This window comes from Salmo salar, chromosome ssa16 (genome assembly GCF_905237065.1).
Source record: "Salmo salar chromosome ssa16, Ssal_v3.1, whole genome shotgun sequence".
Classification (NCBI taxonomy): Eukaryota; Metazoa; Chordata; class Actinopteri; order Salmoniformes; family Salmonidae; genus Salmo; species Salmo salar.
The window spans coordinates 37,739,702-37,761,227 of NC_059457.1; the positions used below are offsets into that span (position 1 = coordinate 37,739,702).

Genomic DNA, 21,526 nt, shown 5'->3' on the forward strand with positions numbered 1-21,526 from the left:
ACTCCACGTGGGTCGTGCGCGCTGGGACCACCAGGTTAGAGTGGCAGCGGCCACGCGGTGTGAAGCGTTTGTATGGCCTGTGCAGAGGGGAGAGAACAGGGATAGACAGACACATAGTTGACAAGCTACAGAAGAGGCTACGCAAATGCAAAGGAGATTGGAATGACAAGTGGACTACACGTCTCAAATGTTCAAAAAGTTAAGCTTACGTTGCAAAAATCTTATTGACTAAAAAGACTAAAATGATACAGTACTGCTGGCTGGTGAAGTAGGCTAGCTAGCAGTGGCTGCGTTGTTGACTTTGTTTGAAAGTGTAGCTGGCTAGGTAACCTCGATAGTTTCAGTACTACACCATTATCATGGTACAAAGGCAACTATGTAGCTAGCTAACATAACCCTAATCAAGACGTTCCTTTGTAATGTATTTAGTTTCTACAATGCTGCCTGTCGGTAATAGTTGGCTAGGTTTGGAAGATGGAGTCGCGCGGGACGAAAATAGCTGGCTAGCTAACCTCGATAATTACTCTAAACTACACAATTATTAAACTTTGACAAAGACAACTATGTAGCTAGCTAACGCTACACTAGTCAAATCGTTCCGTTGTAATGTATTCGTTTCTACAGTGCTGCTAGTCGGTAAAGGTTGGCTAGCTAGCAGTGGGTTTGATGATGACTAGGTGTGTTGACTAAGTCTGGAGTCTGGAGAACGGCGTCGCGGCGCGGCGGACGAAAATAGCTGGCGAGCTAACCTCGATAATTACTCTAAACTACACAATTATCTTAGATACAAAGACAGCAAAGACAACTATGTAGCTAGCTAACACTACACTAATCAAATCGTCCCGTTGTAATGTATTAGTTTCTACAGTGCTGCTAGTCGGTAGAAGTTGGCTAGCTAGCAGTGTTGACTGAGTTTGGAGAACGCGTCGCGGAGGACGAAAATAGCTGGCTAGCTAACCTCGATAATTACTCTAAACTACACAATTATCTTTGATACAAAGACGGCTATGTAGCTAGCTAAACAAAATTGCTCAGATCAAACATATCAAACCGTTGTAATGTAATGAAATGTAATATTACCTGCGGAGCGAAGTGCAGCACGACTACTCGCTCCAAACCCACCCACGTGGTTTTGAATCTTGAGCTGTAGTCAATGAACAGCATTCTCAGGTAGGTGTTCCTTTTGTCCAGGTGGGAAAGGGCAGCGTGGAGTGCAATAGAGATTGCATCATCTGTGGATCTATTGTGACGGTATGCGAATTGGAGTGAGTCCAGGGTGTCTGGGATGATGGTGTTGATGTGAGCCATGACCAGCCTTTCAAAGCTTTCCATGGCTACAGATGTGACTGCTACGGGGCGGTAAGGGAAAGGGGGATACCTAGTCAGTTTTAGACAGGTTACCTTGGCGTTCTTGGGCACAGGGACTATGGTGGTATGCTTGAAACATGTAAGTTAGGGATCATCCACCAGATTCAGCCGTGGGACGAATTTTTCTTGATTGGATGGTCGGGGGGCCGGAACATAATTACAAATAATTTGTAGTTGGACTATTGACCGCAAGAAGCCCAAACAGATATAATGTTTGACTAAAACATAATCATTTTAAACCTTGCTGTCATAAGCGTAGTAAGGTACAGACCAAGGCGCAGCGGGTATAGTGCTCATCTTCTTTCTTTATTTAGAGTGAACACTCAAACAAAATAAACAAACGACCAAACAGTTCCGTAAGGCACACGGCTATACAGGAAACAACCACCCACAAACCCAAAGGAAAAAAGGGCTGCCTAAGTATGGCTTCCAATCAGAGACAACGAAAGACACCTGCCTCTGATTGGAAACCATACTCGGCCACACATAGAAAACGAACATAGAAAATGACAACTAGAACAAATCCCCTCTAAATAAACCAACCCCAAAACAACACCCCCTGTCACACCCTGAACATACTACAATGACAAATGACCCCTTTACTGGTCAGGACGTGAGAGTACCCCCCCCCGGCCAAAAGCCGGCTATTACCGTCTAATGGGAACCCTGTCCTGTATTGACACTTTGCCTGTTTGATCATTTGTCGGAGGGCGTAGCGGGATTTCTTATCAAATCAAATCAAATGTATTTATATAGCCCTTCGTACATCAGCTGATATCTCAAAGTGCTGTACAGAAACCCAGCCTAAAACCCCAAACAGCAAGCAATGCATGTGAAAGAAGCACGGTGGCTAGGAAAAACTCCCTAGGAAAAACTCCCTAGAAAGGCCAAAAACCTAGGAAGAAACCTAGAGAGGAACCAGGCTATGAGGGGTGGCCAGTCCTCTTCTGGCTGTGCAGGGTGGATATTATAACAGAACATGGTCAAGATGTTAAAATGTTCATAAATGACCAGCATGGTCAAATAATAATAATCATAGTAGTTGTCGAGGGTGCAACAAGCACGTCCGGTGAACAGGTCAGGGTTCCATAGCCGCAGGCAGAACAGTTGAAACTGGAGCAGCAGCACGGCCAGGTGGACTGGGGACAGCAAGGAGTCATCATACCAGGTAGTCCTGAGGCATGGTCCTAGGGCTCAGGTCCTCCGAGAGAAAGACAGAAAGAGAAAAAGAGAGAATTAGAGAGAGCATATTTAAATTCACACAGGACACCGGATAAGACAAGAGAAATACTCCAGATGTAACAGACTGACCCTAGCCCCCCGACACATAAACTACTGCAGCATAAATACTGGAGGCTGAGACAGGAGGGATCAGAAGACACTGTGGCCCCATCCGATGATACCCCCGGACAGGGCCAAACAGGCAGGATATAACCCCACCCACTTTGCCAAAGCACAGCCCCCACACCACTAGAGGGATGTCTCCGATAAGCGTCCGGCTTAGTTTTCCACTCCTTGAAAGCAGTAGCTCTAGGCTTTAGCTCAATGCAGATATTGCCTGTAATCCATGGCTTCTGGTTGGGATATGTATGTACGGTCACTGTGGGGATGACGTCGTCAATGCACTTATCAATGCACTCATCAGCTGGTGACTGATGTGTTAAACGCCTTAATGCCATCGGATGAATCCAGGAACGTATTCTAGTCTGTGCTAGCAAAACAGTTCTGTAGCTTAGCATCCGTTTCATCGGACCACTTCCGAATTGAGCGTGTCTCTGGTACTTCAAGTTATAGTTTTTGCTTGTAAGCAGGAATCAGGAGGATAGACTTACGGTCAGATTTGCCAAATGGAGGGCGAGGGAGAGCTTTGTATCCATGTAGAGTTTTTTTCCCTGTAGTTGCACAGGTGACATGCTGGTAGAAATGAAGTGAAACTGAGTTTTCCTGCATTAAAATCACCGGCCACTAGAAGCACTGCCTCTGGATGAGCGTTTTCTTTTTGGCTTATGGCCCTATATAGCTCGTTGAGTGTGGTCTTAGTGTCAGCATTGGTTTATGGTGGTAAATAGTCAGCTATGGAAAATTGTTTGCTTGAGCATGTGGGTTTAAGTGTGTGTGTGTGTGTGTATGTACCTGTGTGTGTGCGTGCCTGCGTGGCTGTGTGCGTGTGTGTCCAGCCTGGCTGAATGGTGTAGAAGGGGTTCATGAATCACTCGTTATCAGGCCTTCACTGATTGGCTCTGAGAGGCTTGCCACCGTGTTCGCTGGCTGGGCTGGCCACTTTAAGAGTCAGATCTGCCGATACTATGCAGGCTGCACCTAGATCAGAGCTAGGGCTCACTGGCACTGCAATTAAATTAATCCACACAAACCAATTCAATTATGGTGCTGTGATGAACCTCAAAAAACCACAATCCACACTAGCTAGGCACCTGCACATCGATTCATCCACAACTTTACAACTGTTTGAATGGGGTTGAAAACAATTTGGTTTCAGGGAATGTAGCCAATTTAATCTCTTTCTTCAGTATAATGGTACAGTATGCCACCACTGCTTTGTTGCATCTTACACAGTACATGGTGCATTGAGTAGTGGAGACCTCAATTTGTCTTCTGTATAAAGGCTGTTTAAGAATGCATTTCAGTATGAAAACCCAAACACAAACACACAGTGTCTGTACACCTGAAGGGAGATAATGGATATCTTTATTACGGATGTAAAACAGCATTGGAGGACTCCATCTCTCTGATGCAGTCTCAGCGGCTTTGGTTTTATTAGGGAGAATGAGGTGAGCGAGCTGGAATTGAACAGCATGTTAGGCACTCGGAGAGAGGGAGCCTGAGAGTGGGAGCCTTTGGCCTTGTGGTAATGGGAAAATAAACGGAGCATTGGAGTCCTGTCTTTGTGGCTGCTACAGCGTGTGGACACAACACTACACTGCAGCTACACAACACTACACTACACAACACACCTCCCAGGGGCTGCAACTCTTAGAGAGACTGGGGCAGACCAAAATAAAGAGTTGTCTCTGAGAGAAGCAGGCTGCTGGTACTGGGCTGGCACTGGCTGAGGTTTCTGAGGAGGAACCAGAAGGAGAGAAAAAAGCCTGCTGTGTGTGTTAGTAACACCTATATTTTAGAGGGGCCTCCCGGTGGGGAGAGAGGACTTGGGGTCAGGGCCACTGACATGGCATTGTACTGTACTGTATGAGCACTGAGCAGCAGGAGTGAGATCAAAATTGTGGTATACACTAGCCATAGTCCGATTGTACATCCCCAAGGAAAATAACATTTTCTGTTTTGCAGTGACATTAGCTTAAGCCACTATTCATGCAAAATGTTTATGTTTAGAGTTGTCATATGGATTATATTGCCTGGTTTGAATTTATTCATATTATTACCATGCAACATTTCATCTGAAATAGACGGCTGTCAAAATGATACAAGCCTTTTAGGCTATGCACTTACTTTATTATTTTCTGGGCAACGCAATCCATGGATTAGTTTAACAGATGGATTCATTCAAATTCCAAAATAACAATGTTGTAATGGAACTCAGTGTCTTCATAAACTGTGTAGAGGATCTCTGGCACCAGAGGCCAGCTGTGATTATGTATTCTGGGCAGAAGGTGGACTGCCTGAATCAATCTCATGCTCTAGCAGAGAGATATTTCCCAGTAATTGAATTCCCAGCCAGAAGAATGGAAAACACCACAGGTCACAAATATCAGCATAATCTATCTAATCATGCTGAACTGTCCTCATGGAACACAATCAAGGCAGCATCAGAGGCTTGGAACACAACAGGGTCTCAGTCAGATTGCTAAAAATCATGTTACCTGTTTAGACCAAAAAGCCAGTGATATACCAAAGAGCACAGACAAGGCAGTCTTTCCCCTATATGCATTCAGCAGTGGCGCCCTTTGCCGCTGCTAAATCACGGCCACCGCTGCAAAAAATAAAATACAAAAATAAAATGTATAATTATATACAGTACCAGTCAAAACTTTGGACACACATACTCATTCAAGGGTTTTTCTTTATTTTACTATTTTCTACATTGTAGAATAATAGTGAAGACATCAAAACTATGAAGTAACACATATGGAATCATGTAGTAACCAAAAAAGTGTTAAACAAATATATATATTTTGTATTTTAGATTCTTCAAAGTAGCCACCCTTTGCCTTGATGACAGCTTTGCACACTCTTGGCATTCTCTCAACCAGCTTCATGAAGTAGTCACCTGGAATGCATTTCAATTAACAGTGCCTTGTTGAAAGTTAATTTGTGGATTATCTTTCCTTCTTAATGCGTTTGAGCCAATCAGTTGTGACAGTTGTGACAAGGTAGGGGTGGTATACAGAAGATAGCTCTATTTGGTAAAAGTCCAAGTCCATATTATGGCAAGAACAGCTCAAAAAAGCAAAAATGACGGCACATCGTTACTTTAAGACATAAAGGGCAGTCAATCTGGAAAATGTCAAGAACTTTAGAAGTTTCTTGAGGTTAAGGTGCAGTCGCAAAAAACATCAAGTGCTATGATGAAACTGGCTCTCATTAGGACCGCCACAGGAAAGGAAGACCCCAAGTTACCTCTGCTGCAGAGGATAAGTTCATTAGAGTTAACTTCACCTCAGATTGCAGCCCGAATAAATGCTTCACAGAGTTCAAGTAACAGACACATCTCAACATCAACTGTTCAGAGGAGACCGCATGACTATCTATCTAATCTATTCATTTTAAATTGTTGATTACTTTTCCTTGCTATTATCATTCACCTGATTATAAGACAAAACATGTGAAAAAAATGTTTTGCTAATGTATGACGGGTGTCCCTGGCTCGCGGGTTTACCTGAGAGGGTTTCCCTGGGCAAGAAAAGGTTGAAGATCCCTGTACTAAGGAGATGCCATTTTAGAACAGTCAGTTCAGTTGGCAAGGTTTAGTTCACCAAAATAAATTGCACTGAAATTCGAAGGGAGGATATAGTGCTCCAGAATGGTCTTCAATCATAATTTCAATGCTTTAAAGGCTGAGTTTCTGACAAATGTTTATTTATGTGTATGAACACAGCCTATCATTTCATCCTTGTTTGTTGAGCTCATATTTGCTGGTACAGCAGACACGGGTTGCATCTATAATGGTAGCCTATTCCCTATATAGTGCACAACTTTTGACTAGTGGTCCTGGTCAAAAGTAGTACACTGACTGAGAGAATATAATGTCCAGTGAATGGACCCTGCCACTGAAAAAGTGTGTCGTCCTCATGCCCTCCTCCTATAGGTCGATATCTGCGTCTGAAAATGTTCCGTGAGGATCACGGCTCCTGGATGACCATGTTCTTCAGCACCATCCTCTTCCTCTTCATCTTCTCACACATCTACAACGTGATCCTTCTAATGGCAGGAAGCATGGGGTAAGCCACCGCTCAATGTCTCATCCTTCTCTCTCATTCTCTCACTGCTGCTTTCATTTGTTAGAGCCTCTGTCTCTCTCAGTCCCATCAATCACCTCGAGACTTTAATTCAGGGGTGGAGGAGATGGAGTTGGGATGGGTGGGAGGGCACCTGAAAGATCACCTTCAGCACCACCATAATTCTTCAATGATGATCAGGGCGGCCATCTTGGTTTATTGACAACATAAAGTCAAGAGTCAAGATGGCTTCCCCTTTACCTGCTGTTCTTCTGGTTTACCTACACTCAATGGGTAACCAGCTGCAGAGCCGTGTCAGTCACACACATCAAGCCAGTGACAGGAATCCATTTTAGCGTTTGATGTTTCAGTCAGTCAGAGAGAAGCTCCCAGTTAACAACAAACGTTCCCACAACTTTAGAGAACGTACCCTTAAGAGTCTCATTAGGTCATTAACTAACGTTTTTAAAGGAATGTTCCCGTGATGTGCAAGCAATGTTTCCAAGGGACCATTCCCTTAATGTCATAAAATATTAATGTTCTAGATGTTCTAGATTAAACGAGAACATTGCAAGAACATTCATGTGTCCAGTTTTTTGTGGGTTAGGAGAATATTTCATCAATGTCCCACCAAACATACACAGAACGTGGTTGCCATGTTCTCAGAATATAAGATATAAAAATTCTAGACATATATCATGGGAATGTTGCAAGAACATTCGTGTCCTGTTTTCTGAGTGTTAGGAGAATATTCCATCAATGTCACATCAAACATACGCAGAACATGGTTGCCATGTTCTCAGAATATAAGATATTATTGTTCTAGACACGTTTCATAGTATGCTGCAAGAACATTCATGTGTCCAGTTTTCTGTGGGTAGAGAGAATATTTTATTGATTTCCCACAAAACATACACAGAACATGGTTGTCATGTTCTCAGAACATAAGATATTAATGTTCTAGAAATGTTTCATGGGAACTGTGCAAGAACATTTATGTGTAAAAAAAATGTCATTACACATTACACCTCTTGTTACTGTCATTACATCACTTGTTACTGTTGCTGAGCCAATCCAAGGCTCTGATTGGTGAACCACTGATCCAGTCATAGATCTTTGTCTGTTGGCAAGGTTAGGGTTGTTAAAATATTAAATAAATAATTAAATATAATAATCAATTTTATATTCAGGCTGTAACAATGAAATGTGGAATAGGTCAAGCACAGAGTGCTTGTAACATAGTGTTTTCAACTTAGTGTTTTCAACTTAGTGCCTTCAGAACATATTCATACCCCTGGATGGACTTATTCCACATTTTGTTGTGTTACAGCCTGAAAATTAAAAAATATTAAATGTATGTTTTTCCTCACCCATCTACACAGAGTACCCATAATGACAAAGTTGTAAAAAATGTTTTTATGTTTTACAAATTTTGTGAAAATGAAATACAGAAATACCTCATTTACATACAGTTGAAGTTGGAAGTTTACATACACTTTGGTTGGAGTCATTAAAACTTGTTTTTCAACCACTCCACAAATTTTTTGTTAACAAACTATAGTTTTAGCAAGTCGGTTAGGACATCTACTTTGTGCATGACACAAGTAATTTTTCCAACAATTGTTTACAGACAGATTATTTCACTTATAATTCACTGTATCACAATTCCAGTGGGTCAGAAGTTTACATACACTAAGTTGACTGTGCCTTTAAACAGCTTGGAAAATTCCAGAAAATGTCATGGCTTTAGAAGCTTCTGATAGGCTAATTGACATTATTTGAGTCAATTGGACGTGTACCTGTGGATGTATTTCAAGGCCTACCTTCAAACTCAGTGCCTCTTTGCTTGACATCATGGGAAAATCAAAAGAAATCAGCCAAGACCTCAGAAAGAAAATTGTAGACCTCCGCAAGTCTGGTTCATCCTTGGGAGCAATTTCCAAACGCCTGAAGGTACCACATCTGTACAAACAATAGTACACAGGTATAAACACCATGGGACCACGCAGCCGTCATACCGCTCAGGAAGGAGACGCGTTCTGTCTCCTAGAAATGAATGTACTTTGGTGCAAAAAGTGCAAATCAATCCCAGAACAACAGCAAAGGACCTTGTGAAGATGCTGGAGGAAACAGGTACAAAAGTATCTATATCCACAGTAAAATGAGTCCTATATCGACATAACTTGAAAGGCCGCTCAGCACTGCTCCAAAATCGCCATAAAAAAGCCATACTACGGTTTGCGACTGCACATGGGGACAAAGATCGTACTTTTTGGAGAAACGTCCTCTGGTCTGATGAAACAGAAATAGAACTGTTTGGCCATAATGACCATCGTTATGTTTGGAGGAAAAAGGGGGAGGCTTGCAAGCCGAAGAACACCATCCCATCCGTGAAGCACGGGGGTGGCAGCATCATGTTGTGGGGGTGCTTTACTTCAGGAGGGACTGGTGCACTTCACAAAATAGATGGCATCACGAGGCATGAAAAATGATGTGTATATATTGAAGCAACATCTCAAGCCATCAGTCATGAATTTAAAGCTTGGTCGCAAATGGGTCGTCGAAATGGACAATGACCCCAAGCATACTTCCAAAGTTGTGGCAAAATGGCTTATGGACAACAAAGTCAAGGCATTGGAGTGACCTTCACAAAGCCCTGACCTCAATCCCATAGAATTTTTTGGTGCGCAGAACTGAAAAAGCGTGTGCGAACAAGGAGACCTACAAACCTGACTCAGTTACACCAGCTCTGTCAGGAGGAATGGGCCAATTTTGACCCAACTTATTGTGGGATGCTTGTGGAAGGCTACCCGAAACGTGACCCAAGTTAAACAATTTAAAGGCAATGGTACCAAATACTAATTGAGTGTATGTAAACTTCTGACCCACTGGGAATGTGATGAAATAAATAAAAGCTGAAATAAATTATTCTCTCTACTTTTTTTCTGACATTTCACATTCTTAAAATAAAGTGGTGATCCTAACTGACCTAAGACAGGGAATTTTTACTTGGATTAAATGTCAGGAATTGTGAAATACTGAGTTTAAATGTATTTGGCTAAGGTGTATGTAAACTTCCGACTTCAACTGTAAGTATTCACACCCTTGAGTCAATACTTTGTAGAAGCACATTTGGCAGGGATTATAGCTGTGAGTCTTTCTGGTTAAGTCTCTAAGAGCTTTCCACACCTGGACTGTGCAACATTTGCCCATTATTATTTTCAAAATTCTTCAAGCTTTGTCAAGTTGGTTGTTGATCATTGCTAGACAAACATTTTCAGGTCTTGCATTAGATTTAAGTCAAAACTCTAACAGCCACTCAGGAACATTCACTGTCTCCTGGGTAAGCAACTCCAGTTTAGACTTGGCCTTGTGTTTTAGGTTATTGTCCTGATGAAAGGTGAATTAATCTCCCAGTGTCTGGTGGAAAGCAGACTGAACCAGGTTTTCCTCTAGGATTTTGCCTGTGTGTGGCGCAATTCTGGTTATTTTTTATGCTGAAAAAACTCCTCAGTCCTTAACAATTACAAGCATATGCATTACATGATGCAGCCACCAGTATACTTGAAAATATGGAGAGTGGTACTCAGTAATGTGCTGTATTAGATTTGCCCCAAACATAATACTTTGTATTCAGGACAAAAAGTCTTCACCTCCCTTTATGGAGGTGGAGGCACCAGACGGACCGCTCGACACGGGAATCCTCACGGCCCAGTTAGAAGACCCCTACCTCCAGAACATGAGGGGCCAGGTGATCGCGGTGGACAGCGCACTATTATCCGGGGTAAGTGAGTGGCGCTACCCCCACTTTACCATCAAGCATAATTTATTGTATCAGGTAGTCAAGCACAATGGGGAGTCTAAAGACTTGTTACTCATACCCACCCAGTATGTTAGGACTGTCTTGCAGCTCACCCCCACACCCACCTTCTCGGGGCACACCTGGGGATGTAGAATACCAGGGAGCGGATTGGGAATCGGTTCCACTGGCCCGGAGTCAAGAGTGCCGTTGAGGACTACTGCCGTACCTGCCCGGAGTGCCAGATCACAGCTCAGAGGGTACATTATGGAAACCCTTTGGTTCCCTTGCCCATTATAGGGGTGCCGTTTGAGCGTGTGGTGATGGATCTGGTGGGTCCGTATGTGAAGACCGCGAGGGGACGCCAAATACATCTTGGTAATCATAGATTACGCCACCCGGTATCTGGAGGTGATCCCATTACGCACGGCGGCAGCGAACGTTATCACGCGGGAGCTCTTCCATTTATTCAGCCAGGTGGGTATTCCGCGGGAAATTCTGTAGGACCAGTGCCCGCATTCATGTCTCGTGTAATGAAAGAGGTCTGAAATCTTTTATGAATTAAACAAATGAGGACCAGTGTGTACCATCCACAAACGGATGGGCTAGTCGAACACTTCAATAAGACCCTAAAACAGATGCTGAAGAATGTCATCGAGAGAGACGGGAAGAAACTGGGACCAGCTGCTGCCCTACCCGATGTTATTGGTGCGTGAGGTACCCCAAGCGTCCACTGGGTTCTCCTCATTTGAGCTCCTGTATGGCCATCGGCCCCACGGACTGCTGGACCTAGCCAAGGAGGTATGGGAGTACCAACCGACCCCCCTTCACAGCATGGTGGAACACGTGGAGGAGATGAGGGAGACGATGACTGCGATTTGGCCAGTGGTGAGGGAGCACATGGCCCAGGCGCAACATGCCCAGGAGCGCATTTACAAACGGGGGGCCCAACCACAAGAGTTCCACCCAGGTGAGAAGGTCTTGGTGCTGATCCCCACAACGGAGACCAAATTCCTGGCTACGTGGCATGGGCCCTATGATATCGTTGAGCGGATAGGCAACGTCAATTAAAAGGTCTGCCAACCAGGGTGGAGAAAACCCCTCCAGCTTTACCATGTGAACCTACTGAAGAAGTGGCACGCACTAGAGGCGCTGTGCGCAATGTGGACCCGGCCACAGCAGAATTCGCCTTCTGTCGAAGTCTCCATGGGGAAAGACCTCAGCCTGACCTAACGACAAGCGCTCTGAGAGTTGGCCCAGCGGAATACGGCTGTGTTCTCCGAGGTGCCGGGGCGCACGGATCTCGTGGAACATCACATCTACACAAAAGTGTGTAAACGGCCATACCAGATACCAGAATCCCGGAGGAAGGCGGTCCAGCGGGAAGTTACAACAATGCTAGAGACGAGGGTACTGGAGGTGTCCCACACTGAGTGGTCTAGCCCTAATGTGCTGGTACCGAAACCGGACAGAACCGTCCTCTTCTGCAACGACTTCTGGGAATGAGGTCAGTAAATTCGACGCCTACCCCATGCCCCGGATGGATGAACTGATTGACCGCTTGGGGAAGGCAAGATACGTCAGCACCCAGGACCTGACGAAGGGGTACTGACAGGTGTCGCTGCCAGCGGTCTCCCCGGAGAAGATGGCTTTCTCACAATTCCTGGAAGCTAAAAATGTCCCCTTTTCTTCCATGGCCTGCATACTGACCAGACGTGTCACCCATTGATCATGTTTGGGATGCGCTGGATCGACGTGGACGACAGCGTGTTCCAGTTCCCACCAATATCCAGAAACTTCGCACAGCCATTGAAGAGGAGTGGGACAACATTCCACATGCCACAATCAACAGACTGATCAATGCTGCATGAGGGAAATGGTGGTCACACCAGATACTGATTGGTTTTCTGATCCATGCCCCTACTTTTTTTTAAGGTATCTGTGACCAACAGATGCATATCTGTATTCCTAGTCATGTGAAATCCATAGATTAGGGCCTAATGAATTTATTTGAATTGACTTGAGTTTCTTATATGAACTGTAACTCAGTAAAATCTTAGAAATTGTTGCATGTTGCATATATTTTGTTAAGTGTAGGTTAGTATTGTGGAGTAACTACAATGTTGTTGATCCATCCTCAGTTTTCTCCTATCACAGCCATTAAACTCGAACTGTTACGTTCACTTTTGGCCTCATGGTGAAAACCCTGAGTGGTTTCCATCCTCTCCGGCAACTGTTAGGAAGGATGCCTGTACCTTTGTAGTGACTGGGTATATTGACACACCATCCAAAGGTTAATTAATAACTTTTTTTACCCATCTACCTACATAGCCTCACAGTGGAGGTGTCATAATACCCATAAAACCTAGCCGTCAAACAGTGAAATGGTTCCAATCATTTTTCTACCATTAATTTTTCCCCTTAGGCGATTTTAGAAACACTTAAAATAAGATCTGTTTCGAGTGGACTTACCCTGGCGGGCCGTTTTGATCATGTAAATCTCTCTCGGACAAGGTGACTTTTATCAATATATTCAGCTTTATTTAATCTCAGATTCGAAGATGGTAATTAGCATCAAAGAAGACATCATGCAAACCTACAAATCCCTGCAAGCTCTTGCACGCCATTTCTAGCTGACACCTATGCTAACAGTTATTGTGTCAATTTAAAACTAGCACAAGACAGTTTACAGAATTGTCCTTTTTTAAAGAAATGTTGCCTATTTATTCATTACTACATTTCGCTAACATTAGATAGTTAATACAGAGATTCTTACCTTTGCCTCAATTTGTCAGTCTCGTCCGGGTCATCATGGAATTTGTAGTTCTTTATGATAGTCACATTAGCAGCAAATTAGCATTTCATTTTGGGGGGATAAATACATGTGAATATATTGATAAAAGTCACCCTGTCCTAGAGAGATTTAAACAACGTCATGCCAGGGTAAGCCTACACGAAACACAGCTCTTATTAAATTTGCTTCTAAAATCTCCTATGGGAAAAAATGAATGGTGGAAAAAACTATTGGAACCATTTGCCTGTTTCACCGCTGGGTTTTATGGGTATTATGACTCATACTGTGGTACTCTACAGGTGCCCTTCTTTGCAAGGTATTGTAAAACCTCCCTGGTCTTTGTAGTTGAATCTGTGCTTGAAATTCTTACAGATAATTGTATGTTTAGGGTACAAAGATGGGGTAGTTATTCAAAAATCATGTTAACCACTATTATTGAATATGGGATGAGTCCATCCAACTTATTATGTGACTTGTTAAGCACACTAAGTTTGCCATAACAAAGGGGTTGAATACGTAATGACTCAAGACATTTCAGCATTTCATTTTTATAAAAAAAATTAAAAGAACATAATTCCGCTTGACATTATGGGTATTGTGTGTAGGCCAGTGACAAATTCTAAATTTAATCCAGTTAAAATACAGGATGTAACACAACAAAATGTGGATAAAGTCAAGGGGTGTGAATACTTTCTGAAGGCACTGTATTTGACACACTTTAACATACAGTGCATTCGGAAAGTATTCAGACCCTTTGATTTTTTCCACATTTTGTTACGTTACAGCCTTATTCTAAAATTGATTAAATCGTTTTTTCCCCCTCATCAATCTACACACAATACCCCATAATGACAAAGCAACAAGAGGTTTTCTTACATGTTTTCTTCTTTCTTACATGTTATATATAAATGTATATATATATCACATTTACATAAGAATTCAGACCCTTTACTCAGTACTTTGTTGAAGCACCACTGGCAGCGATTACAGCCTCGAGTCTTCTTGGTTATGACACTACAGGCTTGACGCGCCTGTATTTGGGGAGTTTCTCTCATTCTTCTCTGCAGATCCTCTCAAGCTCTGTCAGGTTGGATGGGAAGCATCGCTGCACAGCTATTTTCAGGTTTCTCCAGAGATGTTCGATCAGGTTCAAGTCTGGGCTCTGGCTGGGCCACTCACGGACATTCAGAGAAGCCACTGCTGCATTGTCTTAGCTGTGTGCTTAGGGTCATTGTCCTGCTGGAAGGTGAACCTTTGCCCCAGTCTGAGGTCCTGAGCGCTTTGGAGCAGGTTTTCATCAAGGATCTCTCTGTATTTTGCTCCGTTCATCATTCCCTGGATCCTGACTAGTCTCCCAGTCCCTGCCGCTGAAAAACATCCCCACAGCATGTTGCTGCCACCACCATGCTTCAACGTAGGGATGGTCCCAGGTTTCCTCCAGATGTGACGCTTGGCATTCAGGCCAGAGAATCTTATTTCTGTCACGATTACCAGGATCAGTAGAGAGGCAGAGTCAGGTGCAGGAGACAGAGGTCCGGAGTAATAGTGGGATTTAATAGAAAATCCGGGAACAACACAAGAAGCCGAAAGGCGCAGGGCGCACATAAATTAAACTCGGGAAAACACGTTCCCAAAACAAAAGACGCACGGGGCGCAGCCCAGTAAATATAATTAGCAACGAGCGCAGCACTCACTCCAACTGTCCAGAGTTGACATAAAACAATCCCGCACGAAATCCTGAACTGAAAAGACACACTAAATAACCTAACTAATGACAGACAAGAAACAGGTGCGGATCAGACAGACAAAACCAAAAGACACAGAAACATAGATCGGTGGCAGCTAGTAGGCCGGCGACGACGACCGCCAAGCGCCGCCCGACCGAGGAGGGGCGCCACCTTCTGTGGATACTGTGACAGTTTCTCATTGTCTGGGAATCTTTAGGTGCCTTTTGGCAATCTCTAAGCTTGCTGTCATGTGCCTTTAACTGAGGAGTGGCTTCCGTCTGGCCACTCTATCATAACGGCCTGATTGGTGGAGTGCTGCAGAGATGGTTGTCCTTCTGGAAGGTTCTCCCATCTCCACAGAGGAACTCTGGAGCTTTGTCAGAGCGACCATCGGGTTCTTGGTTACCTCCCTAACCATGGCCCTTCTCCCCTGATTGCTCAGTTTGGCGGCCAGCTATAGGAAGAGTCTTGGTAGTTCCAAACTTTTTCTATTTAAGAATAATGGAGGCCACTGTGTTCTTGGGGACCTTCAGTGCTCCAGATATGTTTTCGTACCCTTCACCATATCTGTGCCTAGACACAATCCTGTCTCTGACCTTTACGGACAATTCCTTCAACCTCATGACTTCGTTTTTGCTCTGATATGCACTGTCAACTGTGGGACATATAGAAAGGTGTGTGCCTTTGCAAATCATATCCAATCACTTGAATTTACCACAGGTGGACTCTAATCAAGTTGTAGAAACATCTCAAGGATGATCAATGGAAACAGGTGTGCAACCTCAAAGCTGAGCTCAATTTTGATTCTCATAGCAAAGGGTCTGAATGCTTATGTAAATAAGGTATTTCTGTTTTTGATTTTTGTATAAATTTGCAAAAATGTCAAAAAGACTATTCTTACCTGTTCATTATTGGGTACTGTGTGTAGATTGATGAGAAAAAAACATTAATTTAATCAATTTTAGAATAAGGCTGTAACTTAATAAAATGTGGAAAAAGTCAAGGGGTCAGAATACTTTCTGAATGCACTGTATGTGATTGCATTGTCCATGTTCATTTATACCTTAATTATTATTCAACATTTTGTCACCTGGGATGTGAACTCACAACCTCTTAGTTCACGAAGTTCCGATCTTCCATTTTACGCCACCATGTCCGTGTCAGGTATCAGGTAATCAGACTGTTCTTTTATCATTTGTTTTATTTACTAATTGTAGATATGTAAGGGCTTCCTGTATAGTTGTCTAATGCCGGTGGGGCATATTAACCTGTTTTAATGATAGCCCTGAAAATGTAGTGTACTTTTTCCATAGCTGAGATTTACTTCAAAGTGCATTTACCGTATTGCTTACACATATCAAGTTGTTCCAGATCTACACAAATGCCTAGGGTTAGGGTTGCTTCTGGACAGGGCCTAACTATACTGGCCCAATAAGCACATGCAATAGAGATATCCCTTATTGGGTATTGAGTATCCAAGGTCGAGGGCTTGTGATTTACCATTTGTTTGTTTTGGTTGTAAAACATTAAAATGAAATTACATATTGCAAACATGCTGTCAGTGGAAGTAGACTGGGCAGGCTAATAGCTAGGGGTAAGGTGTTGTTGTTCTATACAGGGGTGGGGAATATGCTTGTATAATCTGTCAAACGGGCCAGAGCTGTGACAGTGACATCCATCATGCCCGCTCTTTCTGTTTGGCAGGAGGAAGGGAAACGCAGAGATGCATGGCTGAACGGAGCAGCAGGTCCGCTGAGACGATAAATGTTACCCGCTACCACTCTCCCATTTCATGCTTTACCATAATAGTGCCTGTACTGCCTTCAGCAAATCAAATTGTATTTGTCACATGCACCAAATACAATACAGTGAAATGCTTATTTACAAGCCCTTAACCTACAATGCAATTTTAAGAAAAATAAGTGTTAAGTAAAAAATAGATAAGTAAAAAAGAAATAATAATAATAATAATTAAAGAGCAGCAGTAAAATAACAGTAACAGCGAGGCTATATACAGTGAGTACCAGTACAGAGTCAATGTGCGGGGGCACAGGTTAGTCGAGGTAATTGAGGTAATATGTGCATGTAGGTAGAGTTAAAGTGACTATGCATAGAAAATAAACAGAGAGTAGCAGCAGCATTAAAGAGGGGGTGGGGGGTAGCCATTTCATTAGCTGTTCAGAAGTCTTATGGCTTGGGGGTAGCAGATGTATAGAAGCCTTTTGAACCTAGCCTTGGTGCTCCGGTACCGCTTGTCGTGCGGTAGCAGAGAGAACAGTCTATCACTAGGGTGGTTGGAGTCTTTGTCAATTTTTGGTGCCTTCCTCTGATACCGCCTGGCATAGAGGTCCTGGATGGCAGGAACCTTGGCCTCAGTGATGTACGGGCCGTACGCACTACCCTCTGTAGTGCCTTGCAGTCGGAGGCCGAGCAGTTGCCATACCAGGCAATGATGCAACCTGTCAGGATGCTCTCGATGGTGCAGCTGTAGAACTTTTTGAGGATCTGATGACCCTTGCCAAATCTTTTCAGTCTCCTGAGGGGGAATAGGCTTTGTCGTACCCTCTTCACAACTGTCTTGGTGTGTTTGGACCATGATAGTTTGTTGGTGATGTGGATATCAAGGAACTTGAAGCTCTCAGCCTGCTCCACTACTGCCCCTTCGTTGAGAATGGGGACGTACTCGGTCCTCCTTTTCCTGTAGTCCACAATCATCTCCTTTGTCTCGATCATGTTGAGGGAGAGGTTGTAATCCTGGCACCACACGGCCAGGTCTCTGACCTCATCCCTATAGGCTGTCTCATCGTTGTCTGTGATGAAATTGCAAAGTGGAGTGGGTCTAGGGTTTCTGGGATAATGGTGTTTATGTGAGCCATGACCAGCTTTTCAATGCACTTCATAGCTACAGACGTGAGTGCTACGGGGCGGTATCATTTAGGCAGGTTACCTTAGTGTTCTTTGGCACAGGGATTATGGTGATCTGCTTGAAACATGTACGTATTACAGACTCAGTCAGGGACAGGTTGAAAATGTCAGTGAAGACACTTGCCAGTTGGTCAGCGCATGCTCGGAGTACACGTCCTGGTAATCTGTCTGGCCCTGCGGCCTTGTGAATGTTGACCTCTTTAAAGGTCTTACTCACATCGGCTACAGAGAGTGTGATCACACAGTCGTCTGGAACAGCTGATGCCTTCATGCATGCTTCAGTGCTGCTTGCATTGAAGCGAGCATAGAAGTAATTTAGCTCATCTGGTAGGCTGTGTCACTGGGCAGTTCGCGTTTGTGCTTCCCTTTATAGTCTGTAATAGTTTGCAAATCAAATCATATCCAATTGTATTGGTCACATACACATGTTTAGCAGATGTTATTGCGGGTGCAGCGAAATGCATGTGCTTCTTGTTTCTGACAGTGCAGCAATATCTAACAAGTAATATCTAACAATTTCACAACATATACCCAGTACACACAAATGTAAGTCATATATAAATTAAGAATATATAAATATATGGATGAGCAATGTCAGAGCGGCATAGATTAAGATACAGTAGAATAGTATAGAATACAGTATATACCAATGAGATGAGTAATGCGAGATATGTAAACATTATAAGTGACATTATTAAAGTGACTAATGTTCCATTTAATAGAGTTGCCAATGATTTCAAGTCTATGTATATAGGCAGCAGCCTCTCTGTGCTAGTGATGGCTATTTAACAGTCTGATGGCCTTGAGATAGAAGCTGTTTTTCAGTCTCTCGTTCCCAGCTTTGATGCACCTGTACTGACCTCGCCTTCTGGATGATAGCGGGGGGAACAGGCAGTGGCTCGGGTGGTTGTTGTCCTTGATAATATTTCTTCACCACACTATCTGTGTGGGTGGACGCTGAGGAACTTAAAACTTTCCACCTTCTCCACTGCTGTCCCGTCGATGTGGATAGGGGGGTGCTCCCTCTGTTTCCTGAAGTCCACGATCATCTCCTTTGTTTTGGTTGACGTTGAGTGATTAGGTTATTTTCCTGGCACCATACTCCCAGAGCCCTCACGTCCTCCCTGTAAGCTGTGTCGTTGTTGTTGATAATTAAGCCTACTAATGTTGTGTTGTCTGTAAACTTGATTATTGAGTTGGAGGTGTGCTTGGCCACGCAGTCATGGGTGAACAGGGAGTACAGGAGGGGGCTGAGTACACACCCTTGTAGGACCCCAGTGTTGAGGATCAGCAAAGTGAAGGTGTTGTTTCCTTCCTTCACCACCTGGGGGCGGCCCTTCAGAAGTCCAGGACCCAATTGCACAGGGTGGGTTTCAGTCCCTTGGCCTCGAGCTTAATGATGAGCTTGGAGGGTACTATGGTGTTGAATGCTGAGCTATAGTCAATGAACAGCATTCTTACATAGGTATTCCTCTTGTCCAGATGGGATAGGGCAGTGGGCAGTGTGATGGCGATTGCATCATCTGTGGACCTATTGGGACGGTAAGCAATTTGAAGTGGATCTAGGGTGACAGGTAAGGTGGAGGTGATATCATCCTTAACTAGTCTCTCAATGCACTTCATGATGACAGAAGTGAGTGCTACGGGGCGATAGTCATTTAGTTCAGTTCCCTTTGCATTCTGTGGGTACAGGAAAAATTGTGGCCATCTTGAAGCATATGGGGACAGCAGACTCGGATAGGGAGAGATTGAATATATCCTTAACTTGTTATGGATAGGGGGCAGTATTTTCACGGCCGGATAAAAAACGTACCTGATTTAATCTGATTATTACTCCTGCCCAGAAACTAGAATATGCATATAATTATTAGCTTTGGATAGAAAACACTCCAAAGTTTCTAAAACTGTTTGAATGGTGTCTGTGAGTATAACAGAACTCATTTGGCAGGCCAAAACCTGAGAAGATTCCAAACAGGAAGCGCCCTCTCTGACTATTTCTTGGCCTTCTTGATCATCTCTATCCAAAACAGGGGATCTCTGCTGTAACGTGACATTTTCTAACGCTCCCATAGGCTCTCAGAAGGCGCCAGAACGTTGAATGATGACTTTGCAGGCCATGGCTGAAAAACAGTAGCGCATTTGGATAGTGGTCGATCTGACAACAATGAGACTGGGGGCGCGTGCACGAGCCGACTCCATGTTTTATTTTTTGGTCTTTGAACGAAAACAGGGTTTCCCGGTCGGAATATTATCGCTTTTTTACGAGAAAAATTGCATAAAAATTGATTTTAAACAGCGTTTGACATGCTTCGAAGTACGGTAATAGAATATTTTGACATTTTTTGTCACGAAACGCGCCGGGCGCGTCACCCTTCTTTACCCTTCGGATAGTGTCTTGAACGCACGAACAAAACGCCGCTATTTGGATATAACTATGGATTATTTGGAACCAAACCAACATTTGTTATTGAAGTAGAAGTCCTGGGAGTGCATTCTGATGAAGAACAGCAAAGGTAATCCAATTTTTCTTATAGTAAATCTGAGTTTGGTGAGTACCAAACTTGGTGGGTGTCAAAATAGCTAGCCATGATGGCCGGCCTATCTACTCAGAATATTGCAAAATGTGCTTTCACCGAAAAGCTATTTTAAAATCGGACACCGCGATTGCATAAAGGAGTTCTGTATCTATAATTCTTAAAATAATTGTTATGTTTTTTTGTGAACGTTTATCGTGAGTAATTTAGTAAATTCACCGGAAGTGTTCCATGGGAATGCTAGTTCTGAATGTCACATGCTAATGTGAAAAGCTGGTTTTTGATATAAATATGAACTTGATTGAACAAAACATGCATGTATTGTATAACATAATGTCCTAAGAGTGTCATCTGATGAAGATCATCAAAGGTTAGTGCTGCATTTACCCCCCCCCCCCTCTGAGGACGACTTTGTCAACCACTTTGAAAGAAGGTTGATGACATCCGCTCCTCATTCACTCAGCCTATTGAGTCCACTGGTCCTACTCACACATAACTTTCTTTCAAATACACTTGAGTGTGCTGTCTCTGAACAGTTCTCTCGCTATCTCTCTCTCAATGATCTTCTTGACCCTAACTAGTCAGGCTTCAAGACAGGTCACTCAACTGAGACTGCTGTTCTCTGTGTCACGGACGCTTTCTACACTGCCGCAGATGACACTCTCTCCTCTATTCTCATCCTCCTAGATGTATCTGCTGGCTTCGACACCGTGAACCATCAGATTCTCCTCTCAACCCGCTCAGGGCTGGGCATCTCAAGCTCTGCACACTCATGGATTGCATCTTACCTGGCAGGCTTTTCCTACCAGGTAGCGTGCAGAGGATCTGTCTGCTCCACATACTCACTACTGGTGTCCCCGAGGGCTCGGATCTAGGCCATCTCCTCTTCTCTCTATACACCAAGTCACTTGGCTCCATCATATCTTCACATGGTCTCTCCTATCATTGCTATGCGGATGACACTC

At 43.6% G+C, this 21,526-nt stretch overlaps 1 protein-coding gene across 1 annotated transcript in view; it reads left to right on the top strand.

Moving 5' to 3' along the window:
- The window catches only part of LOC106573612 (transmembrane protein 117), an 81,599-nt gene that overhangs the window by 24,192 nt on the left and 35,881 nt on the right, over nt 1–21,526 (top strand). Inside the window, exon 3 of the mRNA XM_014148813.2 lies at nt 6,653–6,785. Coding sequence (XP_014004288.1) covers nt 6,653–6,785 — 133 coding nt within the window. The remainder of the gene's footprint in view (nt 1–6,652; nt 6,786–21,526) is intronic.